Source organism: Blennius ocellaris (assembly GCF_963422515.1).
Source record: "Blennius ocellaris genome assembly, chromosome: 15".
Taxonomy (NCBI): domain Eukaryota; kingdom Metazoa; phylum Chordata; class Actinopteri; order Blenniiformes; family Blenniidae; genus Blennius; species Blennius ocellaris.
This window is the reverse complement of record NC_137664.1, coordinates 8632799-8654767: the sequence shown is the minus strand read 5'-3', so window position 1 is coordinate 8654767 and position 21969 is coordinate 8632799. Positions and strand designations below refer to the sequence as shown.

The 21969-nt window shown below is 42.2% G+C and overlaps 1 protein-coding gene across 3 annotated transcripts in view; it reads right to left on the bottom strand.

Moving 5' to 3' along the window:
• The window catches only part of sema4d (sema domain, immunoglobulin domain (Ig), transmembrane domain (TM) and short cytoplasmic domain, (semaphorin) 4D), a 40162-nt gene that overhangs the window by 10505 nt on the left and 7688 nt on the right, over positions 1–21969 (bottom strand). For all 3 annotated transcript variants that reach the window (XM_080510003.1, XM_080510004.1, XM_080510002.1), the window contains exons 2-6: positions 20329–20444; positions 12944–13002; positions 1861–1994; positions 256–401; positions 102–164 (exon numbers count right to left, since the gene is read on the bottom strand). In XM_080510003.1, coding sequence (XP_080366129.1) covers positions 102–164; positions 256–401; positions 1861–1957 — 306 coding nt within the window. In that variant the 5' untranslated portion in view covers positions 1958–1994; positions 12944–13002; positions 20329–20444. The remainder of the gene's footprint in view (positions 1–101; positions 165–255; positions 402–1860; positions 1995–12943; positions 13003–20328; positions 20445–21969) is intronic.

The window sequence follows — 21969 nt, the reverse complement described above, 5'->3', positions numbered from 1 at the left end:
TAGGACCACTTACTGTCGACGTGGAGATATGAACACAGGAAGCATAAGATGTAAAGACAGAAGACATAACTTGTAAGCTGGGAATGAGATACGAGACTGACCTCTTTTGATTTTCCTTTAAGTGTGCACATCATCATGGAGGCTTCTGAAACTGTCCATTGAACCTTAACATAAAATTTAATTTGAAAAAATCATTGTTAAAACTGTCATTTTTGATTTTTTTGTTCAACAAAACGACATTGACTTTTTTAATACCTTGTTGTTTCTGACCGTTACGTTCTTCTGGCTGAGCTCGAAGATGGCCTCCCTCGCCCCCACATACAATGCATCTCTCTCCTCACTCAGCAGTAGCGTCGAGTAGTTGTAGATTCCCGGCTCCGAAAACTCCATCAGGTCCAAATCTGAGCATGAAACCATGTGATCACAACGATTTATTTAATCTCAAATATGATATAAACAAGCTAAAGCAAGTGAAAACTGTTCCAAGATGTCAGATAATAAATACAAGATGAATAATCAGCTACATTCAGGTCACAGATGACAGTATCATTAAATCAAGTCAATAAAACTTGAAATAGTCTCTCCAAGTCATAATGAACAGCTCACTTGAACACACCCATCATACAGGTATGTCTCATACAGCCTGAATTATGACATTAAAATTATATTTCTCGTTCTACTGAGAGTCGTGATTGAATTGTAACCCAGTGGAGAGTCTGTCTGGACGATACCGGTTGGGCCAGGTGCAGGCGGGTTCGGGTTGCATGCGCTTGCTCTTAAACGCCACAATGATGAAAGCAAATACTCTCACTGACTGACTGGGACAGTGACTGCGCCGCAGCGCAGGGGAGAAACTTTGTCAAAGGCTGAGCTGCGCCCGTTCTCACACACAGGCCGAGTTACTTGGGCTATTTTAGTGAGCGATAGCATGCAAACAGAAGTTCCGCCTCACAGAAAAGTCCTCCGACTTGAGCGTTTGCGGCGAGGCCGCTACGAGAGTAATTGAGGCAACAGGTGTTACTGAGGGGGTTAAAGGAGAGCATTCATAGAAAGATGTACAGCATGTGAAAGTTTTGTTTGTGGAGCTACTGAACTTCTACCAACTGATTCATGATGTGACTTATAAATGAGAGAAGACATCGTATGCACGTTTTTCTAAAGTGTATCAAAATGCAAACGTTTTTTTAGAAATGTGAGCCGTGTCAAAATTCTTTAGCACAATTGAACCACTTTTGAATTGTAAGTAGTATGTAATTATAGTACTGAACTAGAAATTGTAATTTTGTGTACTAACTGGTATCCCCTCCATAATAATGATAGTGGAAAAGTATCAAGGAAGCACCAATAAAAGTTAAAGGAAGTCCCTAGATAAAAGTAGGATAAAGTCTCATGGAGGGATAATTTTTTTGTGTTTTTCCATCAAAATCACATCTGCTTTGACTGGAAACTCCTTTGCAGTTTCTTGTGATTTTTGTGGAAACGGTTGGCAGAGTCGTTAACAAAAGTCATGCCACACTATTGCTGAATTTTCCACATGTTTTGATGTGTTTCTTGTTTACGTGCTCTCAAAAATCTAGCGGAAGAAAAAGGTTAAAATTGAACTGACGCCTAGGATAGTAATCTTTTGCGACTTGCTTCTCAAAGAGCACAGACTTAAAAGCTTAATTCAAGTGGTTCCTTTTCAGAAAGGTTGCACAGTTGCAATTTACCCCACCAGTTGTGAGAATTACATTTTTGTGGTTCTCACAATGGTAAAAGTTACCCAACTTGTCTTGTGTTACAAATGGTCTGTTTGTTTCTGATGCACTCACTGTGAAGCTAAACATTTCATCATAGCAGAAATGGCGTTTTAAGCCGTACCCTGATGCTTCCAGGATGTCCGGGGCACAGTGTGGGGTCCATGAGTGGAGACCTCCAGGAGAAGCCCCAGAAACACTCCCAGTACGCCAAATCCCATGTTAGACTCTGATAACTTCGGAACTGTGAAGTTTCCTCTGCAAGGGGGAAAAAAAGAAAAGACAAAACTTAGGAAAGACTTGAAACCTGCATTGGTAAAGTATTTCACAGGGATGCAGAGCTCCTCTGATCTCATCATGCAGCAGCAGGAACAGTGGAACCGCAAGCCCAGGCACCGAAACAGTGTCTAGTTTCGTGATAACGAATAGCTGGTGGGTGTCGGTCGTTCCCTTTTTGACCACTTGAGGTTAGCAACAAACATTTAAATAAATCCTCATGAACTGCTCAGACCGTGTGTAAACTAAAATAAAACGCTCCTTATTTTAACGCACGAGTGAAATTCTTACATTTCTCACGAAGAAAGGTTACACCAGGAATACACTAAAAGGTGCAACGATAAAAGACTGAAGCAATCAACCAATTATTTAGCTTTTTTAACCATATAAGCAAAGTTATTCAACCAAATTTGACAAACTTACAAACAAGAACATGTAAATAGTCAACAGCAGCATTTCCTGACAACCCCAGACTTTAAACTGTTAAAACAATACACAGTTCTTCTTGGCAATGAATCAGTCAATTCATTTTAGTAGTTTGCTTCAGTGGAAACAAAATCTATTTTTCGTGAAACTATAAAAGTAGACTACAGAGTGGTGGGACTGTAGCAGAGTTCCCCTCATTTGACCATTTAATTATCATCTTTGCAGAAATTGTATTGTTTCTTTTCAGATGAATCCATGCTAAATAATGTTCAAACTTCTATTATTTATGGAACTTTAACATTATGTTTTCTGTGTCAATTTTTAACTGTTGACTTTTGGTGAAGATGCAATTCAGCTTTGAGCCAACGAGTCAGAGATAATGAGGAAGATCCACCTTTGTAAGGCACATTCCTTTGTGGCATGTATGATTCTGTTACTTTATTGTATTTAGCGTAGATTTATGACAGAATCATGTCTTTGGTACCAGTGTCCAGAAATAAGTAAATACTGAAATTAAGCTGAAGTGTCACAACAGTCACTCCCATGCCAGGTATAATTCCCAATCTTCACTCCTCCTCTCAGAACAGAAAGAAAAGGTGATTTTGTAGACGACTGGCTGCTGTTGGGACTTTTTGGGTAAACGTGGGGTTAAACAACAAAGCAGGCCAATAGATGGATGTGGAGTTCCTCCAGAAAAGATCATCACGCAGGGCGGTGTGGCTGCGATCGGGTGGGACGCAGCACATAATACAGTGGCGGAAAGCTACCCGCGGTCTGTAATACACACCCAACCAAAGAGCATGAAACTCTGGCGTGAAAATTAAGTCGTCTGTTTAATGGAGCGTGTGGTGTGAGAGCGTTATGACTGCAGCGTGACATTTCCATTTACCGCTTCGTGTTATGCAAGAGGTGTTACACCTCATGTCCTGGCTCACGTAAATCCCTCCATCATTAAAAACGTGCCGTTCTGCACCGTGTTATTGTTGAGACATTGACGGGCGTATCCGCAAGCCTCCAGTGACGACAATGGTCACAATGATGACAGTGTTCCTGGCAACTATCAGCTTTTTATCAGATGTGCGTGTTCATTTCCATTTGTCAATTTATGCAGGTATTGAGGTCTCTCTGCTCACTAACAGCCCTTTTCCTGGAGCATCGAGTCTGATAAAGACTGCATTAGGCTGCAGTGTGTCATTAAGACCAATGTTTATCTCCAGCAGAGCCACATTACGTGCTTGATGCCCGTCTCATTCAATAAAACTCTTGGCATCCCGGCAGCATTGTAAAAGTTTCACCAAGATTGCGAAAAACAAACACGTTTTAAATGTGTACTTTGTTAAAAAAAAAAAAAAGATAAAAAAAAGTGTTTCATACGAGATTAATCCAACAAAATTAATCTAGTATTTTTTATGCATTTTTTTAATCTAAAGCTGTTAATATATTGTTTCAGTCGTACAAACCATGCACAAAAGTGGGTAGTATTGGGTCAACAGAAAAGCTGGGGTAAAAAGGACAAGCTTTTAAGCTTAAGTAAAATATTCAAACAAATCTCTAAATCTGTTCTCAATCCAGCTTGTAATACATGCAGTGTTGGCCAACTTTACTGCAAGGAGACACGCACAATATTCTACAGGTCGGCTTTCACCACTATCCAACAAAAATCCCTCCGACGTGGACGGAAGACCGTTCAGAGTCATGTGCTTCATGAATTTTTGCACCGACTGACAGTCGCTTGGAAATGTAGTGAAACAGTTCAAATGTGAACCACAGATGCCTCTTTTGTCTCCATCCAATCATGTGAATGCTCCCCGAGTTCACTTTCATTTGAATTTTGGAGAGTGCAGACTTGCTTCAGCCATGCAGGTTGCACTCCCATTAGGCTGATGTAATAAGCATAAAGCAGGTAGGTTTGCCTGGTCAGGTGATCCGAGTGCCGTTTTCCATGGAGTAGACGTAAACTGATCTGGCACAAAGCAGGTTATGCTGGGTTTTTTGTTTTGTTTTGTTTTTGTTTTTACAGCCACACCATTCTCAGAAGAAGTGGAAGTACCCGCATGACACCTCCACAAAAGAGGTGGACCCGTCACGCGAAGAATGTGATTCAAGGTTATCAGATGTCTTCTAAAGAGGGGATTATGTGTCAAGACTGACGGCACAACTTAGTTTTTTTTCCAAGACAGAACTTAATCAAATGTGTCAAAGTTAAAAAATTATTCGTTCACTTATAGTGATTTTCTATTTTTAACCAAAACTACTGATTGAATTTTGTTCTCAGAGAAAAGATAAATCACTGTCAAGTGCTTTTTAATGACCTAGTATTAGCAATGTGGCACACCCCTCTGAAATATAGGTTAGTAATGAGTTACCCAGCAGAAGGGGGGGGGTATATCATATGGCACAGCACATACAGACAATCAATGAGGAGCCACCGTAGTTGGGAAGGGTGAATAATTGATTATTGATTTGGTTGTAAATGAGAACAAATGCCCCCAGAGGCCACGACCCTCCTAAGGCTAATGCTAATCAAGGTTTTCGGTTTTGTTGGGCGAGGTTTCCACAGACAAAATCTGGCATGATGGAATTCCATCCCGGCTTCAAGCCTCGCCATGGACTCCACTCTGCTGAAGAGGGGGTCAAATACACAAGGACCTATTGTTTACTGAAGATGAGGGTAACCTCCACTCAGCTACTCTCCCACCTCCCCCACCGCGTCCACATCATCACTGCAGAGCAGTCAACAATGAACAGAGGGCGAGAGGGAGCAAGGGAGAAAACACAGGACGGAGAGGAGAAAGGCATTGCTTCTCGTTCTCATCCAGCCTTTCTGCCGATTTAAATGCCAGGGCAGCTTAGCCGGGAGGATCGCCCTCAGCCAAGTCAGTGTTTTCAAAGATCACACAAACCCCTGAGATGGAAAAGTATCCCATAAAGATGATGCACAAACTGTGTGATGACAGCAGCAGAAAATGTGCTGGTAAAAGAAAGAGAGAGGGACTCAAATAGCAGCAGTGTGATTGGATGACATAACACTGAATCCAGCAGGACGACGACCTCAGACACGCGACACGTTTTCAGTTTCTGTGCAATCATCAATATCCTCTTGTCGAAAAGGCCATAAACAAAACCCTCCAACTGGAGTGAACTCCATCTGTGGACTTCTATCCATCGCTACATTCTGGGCCCCATTTAGGGCAAAGATTAAGCTTCAAAACCCTTTGAGAGTCAGCGTTACAGTAGCAGAAAGAGAATACTGGCAGCTCCCCTATGCTGCCGAGTGATTTAGAGGAGTGGCCACACTAGCCTGGGATATTTAAGACGGTTACCATGCTGGCAGGTTTCTTTGAGCCCTTTGTGTTCCCTTCTCAGCTCCTTTGGCTGGGCAAGGAGGTTGACACCTGCTTGGGGCCTTGGGGTTCCCAGCACTGCACTGGTAACTGGGCACAGATATTGGCAGGCTGCCCATTGAAGATGGGAGACAGGGAGAGAAAGCGGGGGGAACTGGGGCTAAGCCTATCAGTGCATGAGAATTTAGACTGTACAGTACAGTGGGACAGAAAGTAATCACGCCCTAAAACTTTTTTAGTCTTTGTTACAGTGCGGCCCTTTGCTAAAGTCATTTAAGTTCCTTTTTCCTATCATTAATGCACACACAGCATGCTACATTGACTGAAAAACTCAATTATAGACATTTTTACAGATTTATTAAAGAACAGAAATTGAAATATCACATGGTCACACTTTAAGACCAGTTGCAAAATATTGAGTTGAAGCACACTTATGAGCTAATACAGGCAAGTCTTCTTGGGAGTGATGCAACAAGTTCTTCACACCTGGATTTGGGAATCCTCTGTCATTTTTCCTTAGGGTAAAGGTTAGTAACTGGATATTCTCCAGCGCTGTCAGATTACATGGTGAATGTTGGAAAGCCATTTTCCAGTCTCTCCAGTGGTGCTCAATTTGGTTTGAGTCAGGGCTCTGGTTGGGCCAATCGAGAACCGTCACAGAGTTGTTCTAAAACCACCCCTTGATTAATTTAGCAGTGTACTTTGGCCCAAAGGTTCATCTTCCAACAAAAAGGAAAAGGTTTTCATCCAAGATACCTCTGTACATGGCCACATTCATCTTTCCTTCAATTGCAACTAGTATTCCTGGCCTGGCATAGCATGATGTTGCCGCCACCATGCTTCACTGTGTATTGGACAGGTGATGAGCAGTGCCTGGTTTTCTCCACACATATCACTTGGAATTAAGGCCAAAAAGTTCAATCTTTGTCTCATCAGACCAGAGAATCGTATTTCTCATGGGAGTCCATCATGTCTTTAGGCAAAGTCTCCACAGGCTTTAAGGAGTCTTGCACTGAGGAGAGGCTTCCATTGAGTTACTGCCATGAGTACCCAATTCTTTTCTCCCATCAATATGGGGTGCTGTGTGTACTTTATTGAAGAAAAAACACAAAGTTAAAATGCTTTTAGCAAATGGCTGCAATATAAGAGTGAAAAATGTGCACAATCATATTCTGCTCGTTTCTTGGCTTTTTCTGTATATATTGTACCGTATGAGTAATGGGCTGCAGTTTAGCTGTGCCTTTACAATCTTGTGAAAGCTTCACAAGCTGAATCACACACACGACGTTGCTGATGAGGTGTTCAGATCATATCTGCTAATCCCAGTTGGGCCACGTCATGACTCATCGTTCCTCACGATCGACCGCTTCTAATCTGATTCGGTGGCGAATTAGAACTCCGACTTGTCACGTAGCTCCACATTGTGACCTCACAGCTTGCCACTTCATTCCCAAAGCAGAGCGATGAGGCAAGAAGCTCTGCATCCTGTGAGCCGAGAGTGCGCTGAGGACACAGAGCGTGATGGGAAGCTGATGTGAGGGAGTCGGACATTCAGTGCCTGCCAACAGCTCCAGCCACTCACTTCTTGTCCCCCCCCTCTATGGCGTTCTTTTCCATGTACTCACTCATCATCAGCATCAATGCACAGAGATACTCTTCTTCCTTTTGCTGCAGCATGCCAAGAGGCAGCGACCTTTCCCCCCCCCACTGTTTGCTATAATACCAAAGCGCCTAGCCACACATAAACAAATTGTGTAATGGCAAATATGCTGCGAGTGGTTCATTTTTATGGAAAGAACATCTCCTCTGGCTGCTCAAAATGCTTCGCACACAAACTTTGCTCCAAGTTGTTCATCTTCCTGATGAAAATAACTTCCCTGGCTCAAGGCCTTATTTAGTAATTATGGGCCTGAAAGCTTTATGGAGACAGCTTCTTCAATACAACTAAATAACACATTTCTCTTATAATGACTGATCTAATCAGCAGGACCGTCTGCACAGTACCCACCCAGCTGTGGGATTGATAAGGCAACGGCAACAGCTCGTTAGACTACTGAACGCCTGTCCAATTGTTTCATGTCACAACCAGTAATAACAATGGGGGCCGTCACTTTAAATTGCTGTATAAAAAGAGGAGATTTGGGGTTCTTATGCGGCGCCTTGATTTTAGTCTTATGGTAAAAAATAGTTATACAAGTAATACATGACGCTATTAAAACCCCATGGTCTGTTTTTAGGTCAGTTTTTTTGAATGATTTATACATAAAATTTATTCCTGAATCAGCAACTACTGCAGAAGCTAGCGAATCACAGTTTAAATGAAAAAAGCTTCAAAAACCTCCTGATTTTAACATTTATATTGTCATAGTCTGTAAAGACTAAATATTTTGGTCTTTCTCCATTGGATGACAAAAAATAGCCAAGATTTTGACATTTTCTGTGTGATCAATTACTGCATCTTGCACTAAAACAGCTAAAGTTTGCTTTTCTAATGTGGAACAGGATTCTGAGTCATTCAAAAAAAAAAGTCAGTAAGCAAGAAGTCCCTCACTTGATAAATACAGAGAAGACGGGATGACACGGATGGGGACAGATGTCATTTGCAGATTAATAGCGTTTGGCAATAGAAAGAGCCGAGACTCCAAACTTGATCACGTGTGCATGCTATAATGCCAGCAGTGGGCATCAAATCCTTCTTAGAAGAGCTGACAGGGGCCAAGAACCCATCTTCAAATACTGCCAGATGCATCAGAGTTTTGGGTTGTGATGGACCAAAACCTGATAAACCATTTCTGATATACAGAGTGTCGACAGCCAAGGTTTTACAGACTGAGCTGGAGCAGTAATGAAAGCAGCTTAGCCAAGACCAACTATTACTCTTCCATCTCATGATCAAGGACAACATCCTGGCTCTGCTCCATTTGTTGCCACTCACAGGCAACATAAGAATACATTCATTTAACAGGGTAAGGGTGAAACTAAAATTATTAATTGATCAAGTGCCACCAGAAATAATCATCCCCCCCTCCTCCCAATGTCTACAGTATCCATGGTTAAAAAAAAATAAAAAAAATGTGCACTGCTGCATAGATCTAAGGTGTCATCACTTGAAGCAATCTATCCATCTGGAGACACTTTATACATTTCTCCAGCTTCTGATATGCAGAAGTACTCTCACAAACCTGTGGCGAGACTTTGATCTGGAAAATTGATTTGTCTACGCCTCACTTTCAAGAACAGTGATTTACTCAACTTGGCAGGATAAATCAACACACAACAGTTCCGCTCAAAAACCATCTGGAATTCACAGAGGATAGACATCAGCCCTCAGTTCAACTGGCAAAGCCACTGAGCCGAAGCCTCGCCCTCGTTAATATGAAAGTAAGGCTCGTGAACAGCTGTACGACCTGCGCTGCACAGCTGACTGTCGCTCATATGGAGAGAATCATCTAAAAACCTCAACAGATGATGCAACAGTGATGCGGCAGACAGCGGGCATTATCCAGGGTGAGCTCACTCCATGACAGATGGGTGGAAAAGTGCAACTTTTCAAAAGCCAGATCGAGGATTACCGGCGTGAACATTCGCCTTATTAATTCCAGTGTAAGACCGAGTGATGACATCGCACGCGACGCTCTTTTGTGATGGTTAACAGGCTGGTAACAAACTATTTCTAACTCCACCAAGAGGAAATCGGCCGCATTAAAATGTAGGTAAACCATCAATGACAGCCCAGATGTCTAAATTGAGGAAAAGAGCTTGTGTGAAGGCAACACTATACAGGGGATGTAAAATGAAAACCCTCCTATATAATTACTAGTTGTCGGGGCCCCTGCTGAGCGAGCATGTCGACTTAAAGTGGCCACAGCAAAGGCAAATGAGGGGTCAGGTCCAGTAAAGGGTATATTTAGTCTGCCGATGGCAAGCTTTTTAAAAACAACACGCCCTTTCTCTGAGTCACATGGCTGAAAAACTTCCCTATAAACATACGGGCAAGTGAAATAAGCTAACTGCAGGAACAAGGATTACTGTGTGGTGTTCCCCGTCCCGGTACTGAATGTGCCTCTGTAGTCTGACATGAAAACATAATCATAAGGCTCTTTCCTTTTGATTAAAAAGGGGGAAAAGTGTACAGGGACTTTTTTTTCTTTTTTCTTTTTTTTACTACCGGCACCTGCAGTGGTAGAAACAACAAGAACTTTCACTTTGGAAGGGAATAACCTTAAAAGAATGGCTTAGTTTTCTTAAGAGTAGAAACTGCTTTCAGTACGAACAATACAAATTGCATTTGTTGGCGGTAATAAACACAATGAGGACAACTTGATGAAGACTCGACTTCCAGGAGTAATAACTCAAAACTTTTACGACAGAGGTTTCGAGGGTCGGGACTTTCTCCTCTTCAAATGTGCCACTGAAATCACAAATCTAGTGAAACATTTACTTTTGTCACTTTTCTGGAGGTGAATACTGGTAATCCACCATGAATCCTGAGGTCAGATGGAAGCCAGAACTCACAGTAAAACCGTAAACCTTTCACTTTGTGCAATTTCCTTGAGGCTACTGCTGTGATGCTGGCTGGGCCTTGGGGCATATAATGCGAGACTATTTTGGGAAGCTGTGAAGCCCAGCTGAAGGTCTTGCGGTCCCCAGCTGAAGGCCTTGTGGTCTTAGAATGGTAAATTGTAATCACATTGCCGGTGTTTTTTTTTTTTTTAAAACATCGACAGCCAAGGGCAGGTGACTTCAGAGTGAAATAAATCTGTGGGTCTGTGTTTTAAATCAAGCGAGATACAAACAGCCAAAGAAGAGATGAGTAAAAGAAGCCAAACAAACCATCCTTCAAAATTACAGCTACTAGGATTTCCCACCAGTCAGGAAACATTTGAATGGGGCTGTAAACATCTCTAAAAACGCTGCTATATTTTCTCTCATCCTTTCTGCCTTTAAAGAGGACTCCCTTTCTCTCCCGCTTTTCTATCCATGCAGTCTTCAGCGGGATCTGATTTCACGGTGGTAATTTTGGCCGGCAGAGACAAAAACCTCCTTTGGAGTGCTGTGTGAAAAACTCACCCCATCACCCACAGGCTGCCACAACACAAACTGTGTGTCCTCCTGAACTTGGCATACCAGTACATAAAACACTAATTTCCCCGTTTCCCTCGCAGCACAGAGTGGGATAAACAACACAAAGCCAAGTCTAAAAAAACTCTTAAACACCTATCACACCGATTTCGCGTGATCTGGCCGGCAGATTTGGGTCAAGCATTCTACCCTCACACAGCACCAACGCACACAGTTCACAATAATACCGGCAGATTAACCACTTGAGATTTGTGGTAATTATTTAAACGCCAGGTCCTCCATTTCACACAAGTAAACAAAAGTTTGTTTTCGCCCTCAGGCCAGTTTTTCCCAGCTGAAAAGCACATTGTGTCCACTAATTCTAGCTATGGTAGCTAATCATCTCCAGCTGACTTTTTTTTTTTTTTTTTAATGTGCAGCTGACTCTTAATAAAAGAGAAGCATATATAAAAAGCTTTTCAAATATACAACTGATAGTTGCATACATGACCATACTAAAGCTCCTTGTTCCAGCCTGACCACTCGTCAATCTATGTAGGCCATCTCAAAGCAGCACTTGCAGAGCTGGTCAGCACAGGGATTACAGACTGGACTCGAGCGTCGGCAGTGAGGTGCCCAGAAAGGTGCAGAAAGCACAGGGTGAACGTCCCTGATAACATCAACACATGGGAGGCCTTTGTGTGCTTTGAGGTGCATGCATCAGAGTTGATGGAATTTTTTTTTTTTTTTTTACACTAAAATAGAAATAAACCTTTATTCTAAGACGAGCCTTTTTAACTTTGAATTGTTAACATCCACCTGCTCCTGTGGTCCAGACTTTGCTGATCATTTTTGATAAACAGTAACAGCGGGTGACCCTGGTCTACTGAGAGACGTGCAGTCTAGTAAATGCATCATGTTAAGCTGATAATTGTTGAGCGAGGGGGTGGGGGAGAAATGCAACAGGTGCTCAGAATCTCTTTTCATGATCATGTGCAGCTGCCCGACATCCTGTGTTGACATTTTACCATGAGCAAGGCCTCTGTGACCGTAACCTGTGCTTCCAGGTGTGTGCTTGCTGCATGTAGCACAGCATGTTTATTTAAGCTCAAGCAGTGCTTTGGGAAAGCTACTATACTTACTTATACTCGCTTTGATAAAAAGTCCCACATTTAGTACAACCACACGAGTACCAGTCGAAGCGCAAAGCTCCTCTTGCAGAGTTATTGCTGCAATCTAGTTCATTCAAGATTAGAACATTTTGGGGAAAATTGTTTCACAATTGTTTCACCGAGCAGAAATTTCAACTGGTACATATATCTCTACTATAGTGCACGCTGTGTGAAGAAGTTGCACTGTGAATCAAATGCATAGAATTTCTATTCACATTCAAAGAGCTGAAAATAACAGCTTAACCAGACGCTTCCATACTGATGACAGACTGGCAATGTCTTGTTTTATGCAACGCCACAACCTGTTTTTCCCCCCCAAGGAAGCAGTAAAGTTCAGTACAGAGGAAAGTGGAAAGCAGCATCAACTTGGACAATAACTGAGGGAGAATCTGGACTTTCAAAGCAACGCCGAAGGAGCAAAGCTCACTTTCAAGAAGGCTGTTGGAAGCATGTGGATGCACATCAGAGCACGATACTGTCAATATGAACACCATCACATACATAGTAATCAAAATGCCACAAAACATCTGCAAGCTTGGAAACAAAACATCAAAATCACAGCTTAAGGAGGAAAGAAGCACAAATCACAGGGTAAACACCACAGGCAATGATTGGTGAAAAGATCATTTAAAAAAAAGAAAAAAAATTAGAAATCAATGCTTTTTTTATTTCAGCAACAGGGTGAGGAGGAATCAAGCCAGGTCGAGGTTGCCCAGGTTTGGTCATGCAAGGGGGGGGAACACACACAAACCCATTAAAGCTCCAAGGCAGTTACAAGGAGGAGTGGGTGGGTGGGGGGGGGGGGGGGGGGGGGGGCTTCGAGAAGCATGCAGCATTCGTGTTGAAGCATGCAGCCTGGTGAGCAGCTCAGTATCGGCCTGCACAGCAAACGGGGAGGGAGGAAAGGGAGAGGAGTAGAGTTTCTGACCTGTGGCTCCTTAAAAGACGCGACGCTCTTCGTCCGGAGAGAATTATAAAATCCTCAAGCTAGGGAGGGGGAGAAGACAAAAAGATCAGACAAGACAGTTATGGGGTGTCAGTGTCCTCGGGGGGGCTGGCTGAGAGAGTGGATGTATGGTTAGTGCCATGGTTAGACAGAGAGAATGATGAATGCATGACAATTTCATGCTGGACATTGGAACGGTCATTAAATAACATTTACATGAACATGAAAGAACGCTCCCTTTACAACCACACAAACACACATAACGGCAAAAGTAGTTCTGAGAAAGACAAAGTGTCCGGTGATTTACGTACATGTACTCACCACTACACTATGGTGTACACAGAATGATGTGAAGACTCTTTACAACTAATGACAAAGCAGCAAACCAATAAACATTTTGTCCAGAGTATCACAGAGTCTGTGTCAGGCATTTTTGTTCCCCCTTGTTGCTGGTATGACCAAACCAAGTAATCACCGTTTAACACTGCTGACTTGTATCCACTAAGCCCATGAGAGGTCGGCCACAAGCAGAGCTGAAATCTGCACAACCTTTAGTCTGAAAACGGCTTGCACAGTTCAGCGTCGTCACGTTGACGAAGTTTGTTGCACTCGGATGGAAACGCTAAAGGATGATAAAGCAATACCAACACAAAACTAAGCCGAGACTGCGAAGAAAGGTTGCATCTTTTTGGTTACGGATCACAGCATGTTGTTGGAAAATATATGGTGCTGTGCTTTAGACAAGAGGGAGAAAATACTACTTATCCTGAATAATTTCACAGTAGAGGACAACAACTGCCAACCTGCAGCTAATGTCATTAATAACCAATTTCAACATGAAGTCCATCAAATTTCTCCATGTGACATTTTCTTGAAACACTATTCCTTTCAGTCATTGAGCATTTTTTTCAGTTGTTCAAATATTAAAGTGTCTGTACAACAACTTTTGGTGGATTAATCAATCAATGTATTCATATATGTCTCGTGTGAAGAATATAAAGCCGGCACCAATTCTGTATTCGACTGATTATGCGTCAGACATTGAAAAACACCACTTGTTGAGTTGCAAAGAGAGGCATGGAGAAAAATCATGAAAATCAAGGTTAAGATGGTTGGAGAGTGAAAAAAAAAAAATTAGCTGGAAAACTAGTAAAAAGCCTCAATTGTCATCCCTATTTCACTGAATTTAAGATACAATAGCAAAGAGGGCTCCAATTTAGCATAAATCAACTGATAAAAAGATAAAGTGATGATTTCATGGAGTCTTTCTTCTTCACACCAGCCCAAACATGTGTACAGTCATTAGATGCTTATCTTTGCTATGACTAATTGTAAAGTACTTATCTACATTTATTTGCTAAATTGAAAGTTGATGAATGACCAAAGTCTGGAAAAACAAAACAAAACCATGCTGATACAGACCAGGAATGTCTCTGCCCAAATTTGGAGGAAAGGTCAGTGAATCACCAGAGCAATTAGGGATTCATTGTTAGAGAACAATGACTGAGCAAACATTGTTCTGCTCATCCAAATGTCGAGATATTTTGCGAGACAAGTAAAAACAATCTGTTGTTAAAGCCACATAAAATAAATTGTAGGCTCACTACCACCAATCAGATGTCTTTAATTATATTACTGGAAAATTGTTATCTTCACCAAGTCAAACTGCCCATACACAAATCTCACAATTAAAATAAAAACCACTTGGCAGAACACTAAGCTGGTGTAAAAACACGTGAGGGAAGTCTGAATTGGACTTAAACACACTTGAGAGGCCCCTACCATTTTATTACATGGCCAGCAGCAGTGGTGTGCATCATTTATAAAACCAAAACTAAACAAAGACTCAAGGAAATAATCTGCAGTCACCCCCCCCCCCCAAAAAAAAATCCCTTTCTTTAAATTTTTAGGACATAAACTTTTTTTTTTTCTTCAAATAACTAAAAGAGTGGAAAGTAAAAATCTTATTGTCATTGCGACAGATGGTTGGGCGTCCATTCACGACACTTTCCAGGCTGTTCCCTCAGACTGCTTCCCTGAACAAAGTGAAAACCTTTACAAGAAGGATGAATACATTCTCCCTGCACAAGTACACCAGCATTATTCCCACAGTCCTCCACAATCCAGCTCTGTTTGAGTGGAAAACAAGGGCTTATATATTTACTTTCCCTGGACTATAGTTCAGTCTGTGACTCATTTCTAGTTTCGGGGCCTTTTCAAACACAAAACCAATGCCCAACTCCCCCCTGAACACCCAGGGAAGATTTCTTGCCAAATTTGTGTTTGAATATTCAATAAAGTTTTACAAATTTGGTAAAACCCCAAGATCAGGACCTAAATCTGTCTGAGTAGATGAAGCTGGCAAAGCAAATACTGTCCCAGAATAAGAAGATAAATCTTCCAGACAGTGGAAAGCAGGTCATCCAAATCAACCCAAATATGCAGATTCATTAGCATTTGGTGGGGTAAGCTACTGTAATGCAGACCCCCTGCTCTACTGTATAAAAGAGTAATCAGATTATGTTAAGCAGTTATGATAGAGACCAGACTGCATTAAACAGGCAGTCTATGGAAGAGTTTAAGAAAAAAATGGATACGCATCAACTGTGTGGGAACCACAGTATCTTGCAATGGGGTTTTGTTAGGGTGGAGGTGAAGAACATTTAATCATTACATTTCATCCATCAAATATTGATTCTGACTGGCCGTACATTACAGCTACCACTTCAGATCACTTCCATGATTCCAGGGGTCAAAAAGGTGATTATTCAACAGCTTCAAGGTGAAGAGCCTTGCCTCACGTCGCCTATTGAAGGACTGTACGGCAAGCGGCTGCACCTACGCGTCACCTTGTGTTTTTCCACCCTCCTCTTCTCGTTTCTCCGCCACTCGCACATACAAAGAGAAACAAGGACAAATACACAGCGCATGGAGCCGCGCGGCCTCTTGCCGTCTTCTGACAGCGTCAATGGAACACTGGGGGCAGATGACAGTCGCAGAAGATTGATGAGCCGCGGGCCAAAGGGCGTGTCCCCCTCGACATCCACAGGAAGCACTTTGACTGGGCTTTCCTCAGCTCCCACAAAACCCAGTGACACCAGTGACACCGTGCCTTCACAGGTCTCGATTCAGGATGCCCCGAGTGGGTTTTGGAGTCCCGGTGTGAGCCCAGCAGTGCCCCTCACCACGCCCCCGGTGACACAGTGGTCTGGAGGCAGCACAGAGAGGAAATGGAGATGTCACGGGTCTGGGGTTTTTTTTTTTTGTTTTTTTTAAAATTGATGACTGGACTTGAATGAGAAACAGGCAAAGCTGGCCTTTTGAAGACTCTTCAAGGCAGAACAAATGTGTTAATGACCCTACTTCAGAAACTCGGCCTTTAGTAAACATACTGACAGGGTGGACTATTGCGTGCACTCCACTGTGACACTGGTTTTTCTCTGCCATGCTGGAGAATGTGTGTTTGTATGTTAGGATCACAATCATGTTGTAAATTTTGTCATTATATACATGAAAGAAGAAAAAAAAAAACACTGGTTTATCTGGACCATAAGGTTAAGTTGGGCTTTCAATTAAAACCTAAAAATGTTCCCTCTCTTGACATAAATCGATTAACGCATTATTCACTATTTAAAAGACCATGATATTGAGATAATCCATTATGTCTAAATTTAAATTAATACCAAGCTGTTGAAAATCGGACGTATTGCAACTTATTGTCATCATCATGAGTAAAAGTCAGAGGATTATTGAAGTCATTAGAGTCCATCCTCTCAACACCCGCATTACTGGCTTTAATGCTTTATTCCATAAAGTATATAGACCCTCAACTGTATTATATTACACAGTTGTAAGGACAGCTTTAAGTGGCTCATATTTTTCAAATCCTGCAACAATAGTCTTGTCCCAGTTTGCAGTCAGTTGTCTAGACAGCCCACATCTAGAATATGTTCCATTTATAATCATGGACTAAATGAATCAGAAAGTTTTCATATTCAACCAACTTGAAATTAAAGATTGCATATTAAACGCTTAATATATTGATTTTAGAAACTTAGCTGCTCCTGAATAGAGAGACACTTTAAGAAAGGCAGGGTCCACCCTGTGTAGGTTTCCTTTCGAACAAAAGTGCAAACGCAGAGAGACAGACGACCACACAACCCCAAACCTTCCAAACAACTTAAACCAACCCGTCTTTTGATTGGTAGAGAACGAGTTTAGACGCACAGGGAGAAAAACCCAAATTCAGAAAATGCCACATCGGCCTGTAGGTTTGAACATGGAACCAGGAAATCACTGCAACCCGGCGATGCCCCAAAATGAAGGATTTAGGATTTCTGTGTGGATAAAGTGGCAGATTATATGTGATTAACATTGAATCAGCCAATACGTTCACATTTATGCAGGTTTTCTGACGGGCACAATTTGTTGCACTTCAGTGTCACTAACCTCTGTCCTTGCTTGCGTGAGACAGACAGAGACACACGCAGGACCTTGACCGAGACAGATAGGCAAGCACACATTCATACAGAAGCCTGGGAAAGGCCACTCATCTCTATGTCGTTCCAGTAAACCTCTCTCCCAGCCCATCCCTTTCACATGTATGCAGCCCCCCCCTCTCCCCAACGTCCATCTATAAACATCCAGAGTCACTGACAAGGCTGTCAGTGAACGCCAACACAGGTGGGGAAGGAAAGAAAAACAAGGGTGACAAGAGGAAGAGGAGAGGGATAGGAAAAACAGGCCTTGCTGCAAGAGAGAATATTGTGGCGTGCGAATTCGTACAATGTTTGAAAAGAGCAGAGGGAGTGAGGACAAAGACAATGAGGAGCTCTGTGTAGGAGGAGGATTCTCCGGATGGAAAACAAGAATGGAGCTGTTGCATAAAGAAAAATGATAGTATGGTTTCAGGGCTTATGGAGCAACACATTTTTCCATCTCGCTTTTGTTTTTTCTTGCCCAAATTAGATAGGCACTCACTTGGCACACCTCACTGAAGAGTATTACTTTAGGTTTTCACTTGCCAAGTGACATTTTCTACAGAGGCTGTATTCTTTTGGGGGTTTTTTGTGCACGTGTGTCCTTTTTGACAAAATACGATACAGTGAACATTGGTGCAATCCAGTTAGGACGGGAGAAAAGAACAACTAGGTGAAATTCTTGTACATTCAAATCGTGCAGGGAGGGTTCCTGGACGCTGTACTTCAGTGCGCAGGCACACACACACACACTACCACAAAGCAGTGTGTTGAAGAGGATTATCCAGGCTTGAATTTAAACTGAAAGAATCCCTGTCCAGGAGCAAATCTGGCTTTAGAAACTTTCCTTATCCCAGAGCATCCTGGTACAATAGGAGGCTGATCTTAAAATCCTGCAATTGAAACATGTTCATTTTTGTGGGTATGAGGGCACATCTGGAGATGGATAATCAGCCACCGGAGTAACATCAAGGTCTGAATGAAAAACACGGGGGCAAAGCCCTGCTTACATAAATATCAGGACTGTGCAAAATGCTAGAAAATATTAGGAAATGGCAAAAAAACAAAAAAAAACAAACATGAGGTATTCCACTTGTTTTTGAAGGCTCTACAGGCCAGCCTGTTTCTGGGAATACCAGCTGGAATGCAAATATGTGAAGGAATGCCCGCTGATATTCCACTAAGTGTAAATGTTTGCTCATGAGCAAACGAGGGGAAAAAAGTGTGTGTGTATGTTGGCGAGAAAATAAGTTGCCGTCTTCTGCAGCGCTTTCTTGAATCTTAAGTAGTCCCACGTCGGGGGAGTCTTTGTTCACCGTCACTGTCGGGGGGCACGTCCTCAAACTTCTCCCCTCACTTCCTTTTAGCGTAACATTTATCATTCTTCCCAGCCAAACAATCATCCTGCAACATGGACTAGCATCGAGCACACAATAAACTGCCCCTCCTTTACCCCTCAGGCAGTTGCTGGGATACCTTTCATGCAGTGGAGCAACATGTCAACTACATCATGTCTTACTTCGAAACTCCAAATTTGCACGCCATTCCATTTGACAGAGCCTTGTTTAAAAAAAAAAAAGAAGAAGAAGGAGAAGTCTTTGTTTTGAAAACAACATTCCCAAGAACAGTTTTCTTCTTTAAGTTGCATCCAAAACACAGAATACTTCAAACCGTTAACATCCGGCTCTGCAGAATGCATCCTGGAGAGAGCAGCTGAAGTGGCGCAACCTTCTAATTTGCAAGAGAAATCCCCCCCCAGGCCAAATATAGCATTATCCAACTGAACTTTACAGCTTGATGCACAGTATTTTATTGCCGACATTATAATGTGCTGGTGCTAGTTGGGAAATTACCCTAAGGCCTGTTTAATAGAAAGCCTGAATGACTCACCCGTGCCCCCCCTCCCTCCCTCCCCCCTTCCCCACTGCACTCTCAAAAGGGTGAACAGGTGCATCAGTAATATGTGGACGGACGCTGGAGGTTGACTAAGTGCGCACACAAACAGTGAATTACATCAGCCTCATTTCATCCAACAGCAGCAACTAGGAAAATTCCCATAAACCACCTCTGCCTTTTCACCGATTTCTGTAGAAGCATCTATTTTCACTACAGTTTATCAAAGGTATTTGAATGCAACTAGTTTCTTTGGTTTTGTTCGAGGGCATTTTCCTTTCTCTCCCCCCCAGCAACCCTTTTCTTGTTCTGCAACTCGGGAATATAATAGTCCTCGCCTGGTTTGGCCTTTCGCCTGATTGGCCTGTGAAACTTCTTCTCCTCATTATCAACACTGACAGCAGATTATTTTGCTTACTGCAACCAAATTCTCCATCCTCCATAGATAAGGCTCCCCTCCAAATAAAGTGCTGAACTGAGACAATAACAAAGTTGACAAAAGAGAATGAGAGATAGGGGGCATAGATGGAGATCTTATGCAGAACAAAAAGGGGGAAGGGAAGAGATGAAGAAACCACAGGAGAGCACAAAGAAGGAGGAGAAGAAGAAGAGGTAGTATGGAAAAAGGGTGAAAACCCTTTTAAATAACTATGTTTTGTCAGGGAAATAAAGAGCCGCGAACAGCAACATACCAGCACAGTGAACAAGAATGCAAATCAGCCCTGATGCAAATGTCATACGTCTTCGGGGGTAAAACAGACCGTCATTATACCAACCCCCCACCACAACACACTTCTCTCTGTGCTGTCTGAACCCCCGTTTCTGCGCTGAAAGACATCAACGCTTCCAGGAGACGTGGAACCGCAAGAGACGGCATCGTCTTCTTACTTCACACTCAAAAACAAAGGGCCTGGAGTACAGTGGGCCCTTCACGCACAAAAACAAGCACAACCAAGATAAACACAAACAAACACGCAAAGAAGATAAATCACTTACTTGTCCGTCATGGCGTCTGCTAGCGAATATTGATTCATTAAATCTAATTTTCAATAATCCTCACACGGCTGGAAACGATTGAAGCTGAAGCACAGGGCTGAGGTCACAGCACAGGTCTGCAAGAAAGATTGAAAGCCAGAGGTTAGGAGTAAACCATGCATTCACAAGAAATTTAATTCAGGTATGACAACATTTATTCAAAGTTTAGTTTTAAAGTTTATAGTGTTGTACTGAAACGGCTTGCTGTATTTACAACACTCCATATATGCAACACGCAAACTCTATGACGAGCCCCTACCACACACTGAGAATCAAACAGAGCATTACAATCGAGGCGAGGCTGCCAATTATCTCACCATAACCTCTACAAAACAATGAAACAACATTTTTTGACCCCCTCAGCCATCTCCGCATTGAAGTACCTGAAACCTAATTACAGATGCAACTTAAATTTTATTTTAATCATCATTTGAACTTGTTCTCATCGTTTCATTTAGAAAATCTTTTTTTTTTTTAAACTTCTTTAAATGGACAAGCATCAAATTTATGGCTATTAAAAAAAAAAAAAAACTAATGTTTGTGTCATCCTTGAAATAGTTAATATATTTGAAATGAAGTAGACTCAATTTTGAACAAGTGAATGACCTTATAGTTAACTCATGGCTACAGGGAGAGAATATGTTCTCCCAAACCACTTGTCTTTATAAAAAGGTTTAAGTTGGTTTAGTCCAAAGTCTTAATCCTTTTTAGCATTTTCTTGCAGAAGACAAGTTTTTTCTATATGGGGAAAATACATTTTTCCCCAACAAAAGGTCTGAGTGTGGAGTGCAGGTTTGCAAAACCCAGGGAAAAAAAAAAGAAAAAAAAGTCCAGTGAACAGGCAAACAGGCCTCGGTCCAGTCCTGGACTAACTTTGTAGACATGCTTCACTTGCTCACAATTAGCCGAGCAAGGTCTGGTCTCTTCAGCTTTCTGGGGGATACTGTTGCCATAGTTACCAGAGCAGCCAACCAGCCAGCTAGCCAACACAAATAAGAGCGCACCAAGAAATCCACTGGGTAGCGAGCAGCCAGCATGAATCCTGTCGCAGATGAAAAATGCACTGAAAGGATCAGTGAAGCTTATGGTCCAGAATCAAAAGGTTGACAAATTTGTCAATCACCGCCAACATAAAGCTCATTAAATTATTAAAGCACCGTATGTTGCAGAACTCTATAAAGCACACCTCTAATGATGCATATTTAAGACTGCACATAAATCGACATTTACTTTCCTGCCAGCTTTGCGATTTTGAATTTTTAATGAGGCTCATCCTGTGTCCTGCTGTCTGACGAGCAATCCCCTAACCTGGCATTAGCTCCTCAGATTATATGCCTTGAGGAGATTATATCGGCATCATTACAGTCATACTTAATATCCTGTTAATGTGATATAACACAGATTGCGACATGCCAGAGTGAGACTTAGTAAGTTATTTGGCGTTTATCTGCTTATAGCCACCATCAGTCACGTCACACCATCAAGAACAGGAGTGGAGGTAAGGTCTCGACCCCGCCCGATCCCACCAGACAGCGAGCCACCAGCCTCAGAGCCAGCCAGAGTGGTGACCAGTGCTAAAGGTTGTCTCATGTGTCTCTTCTT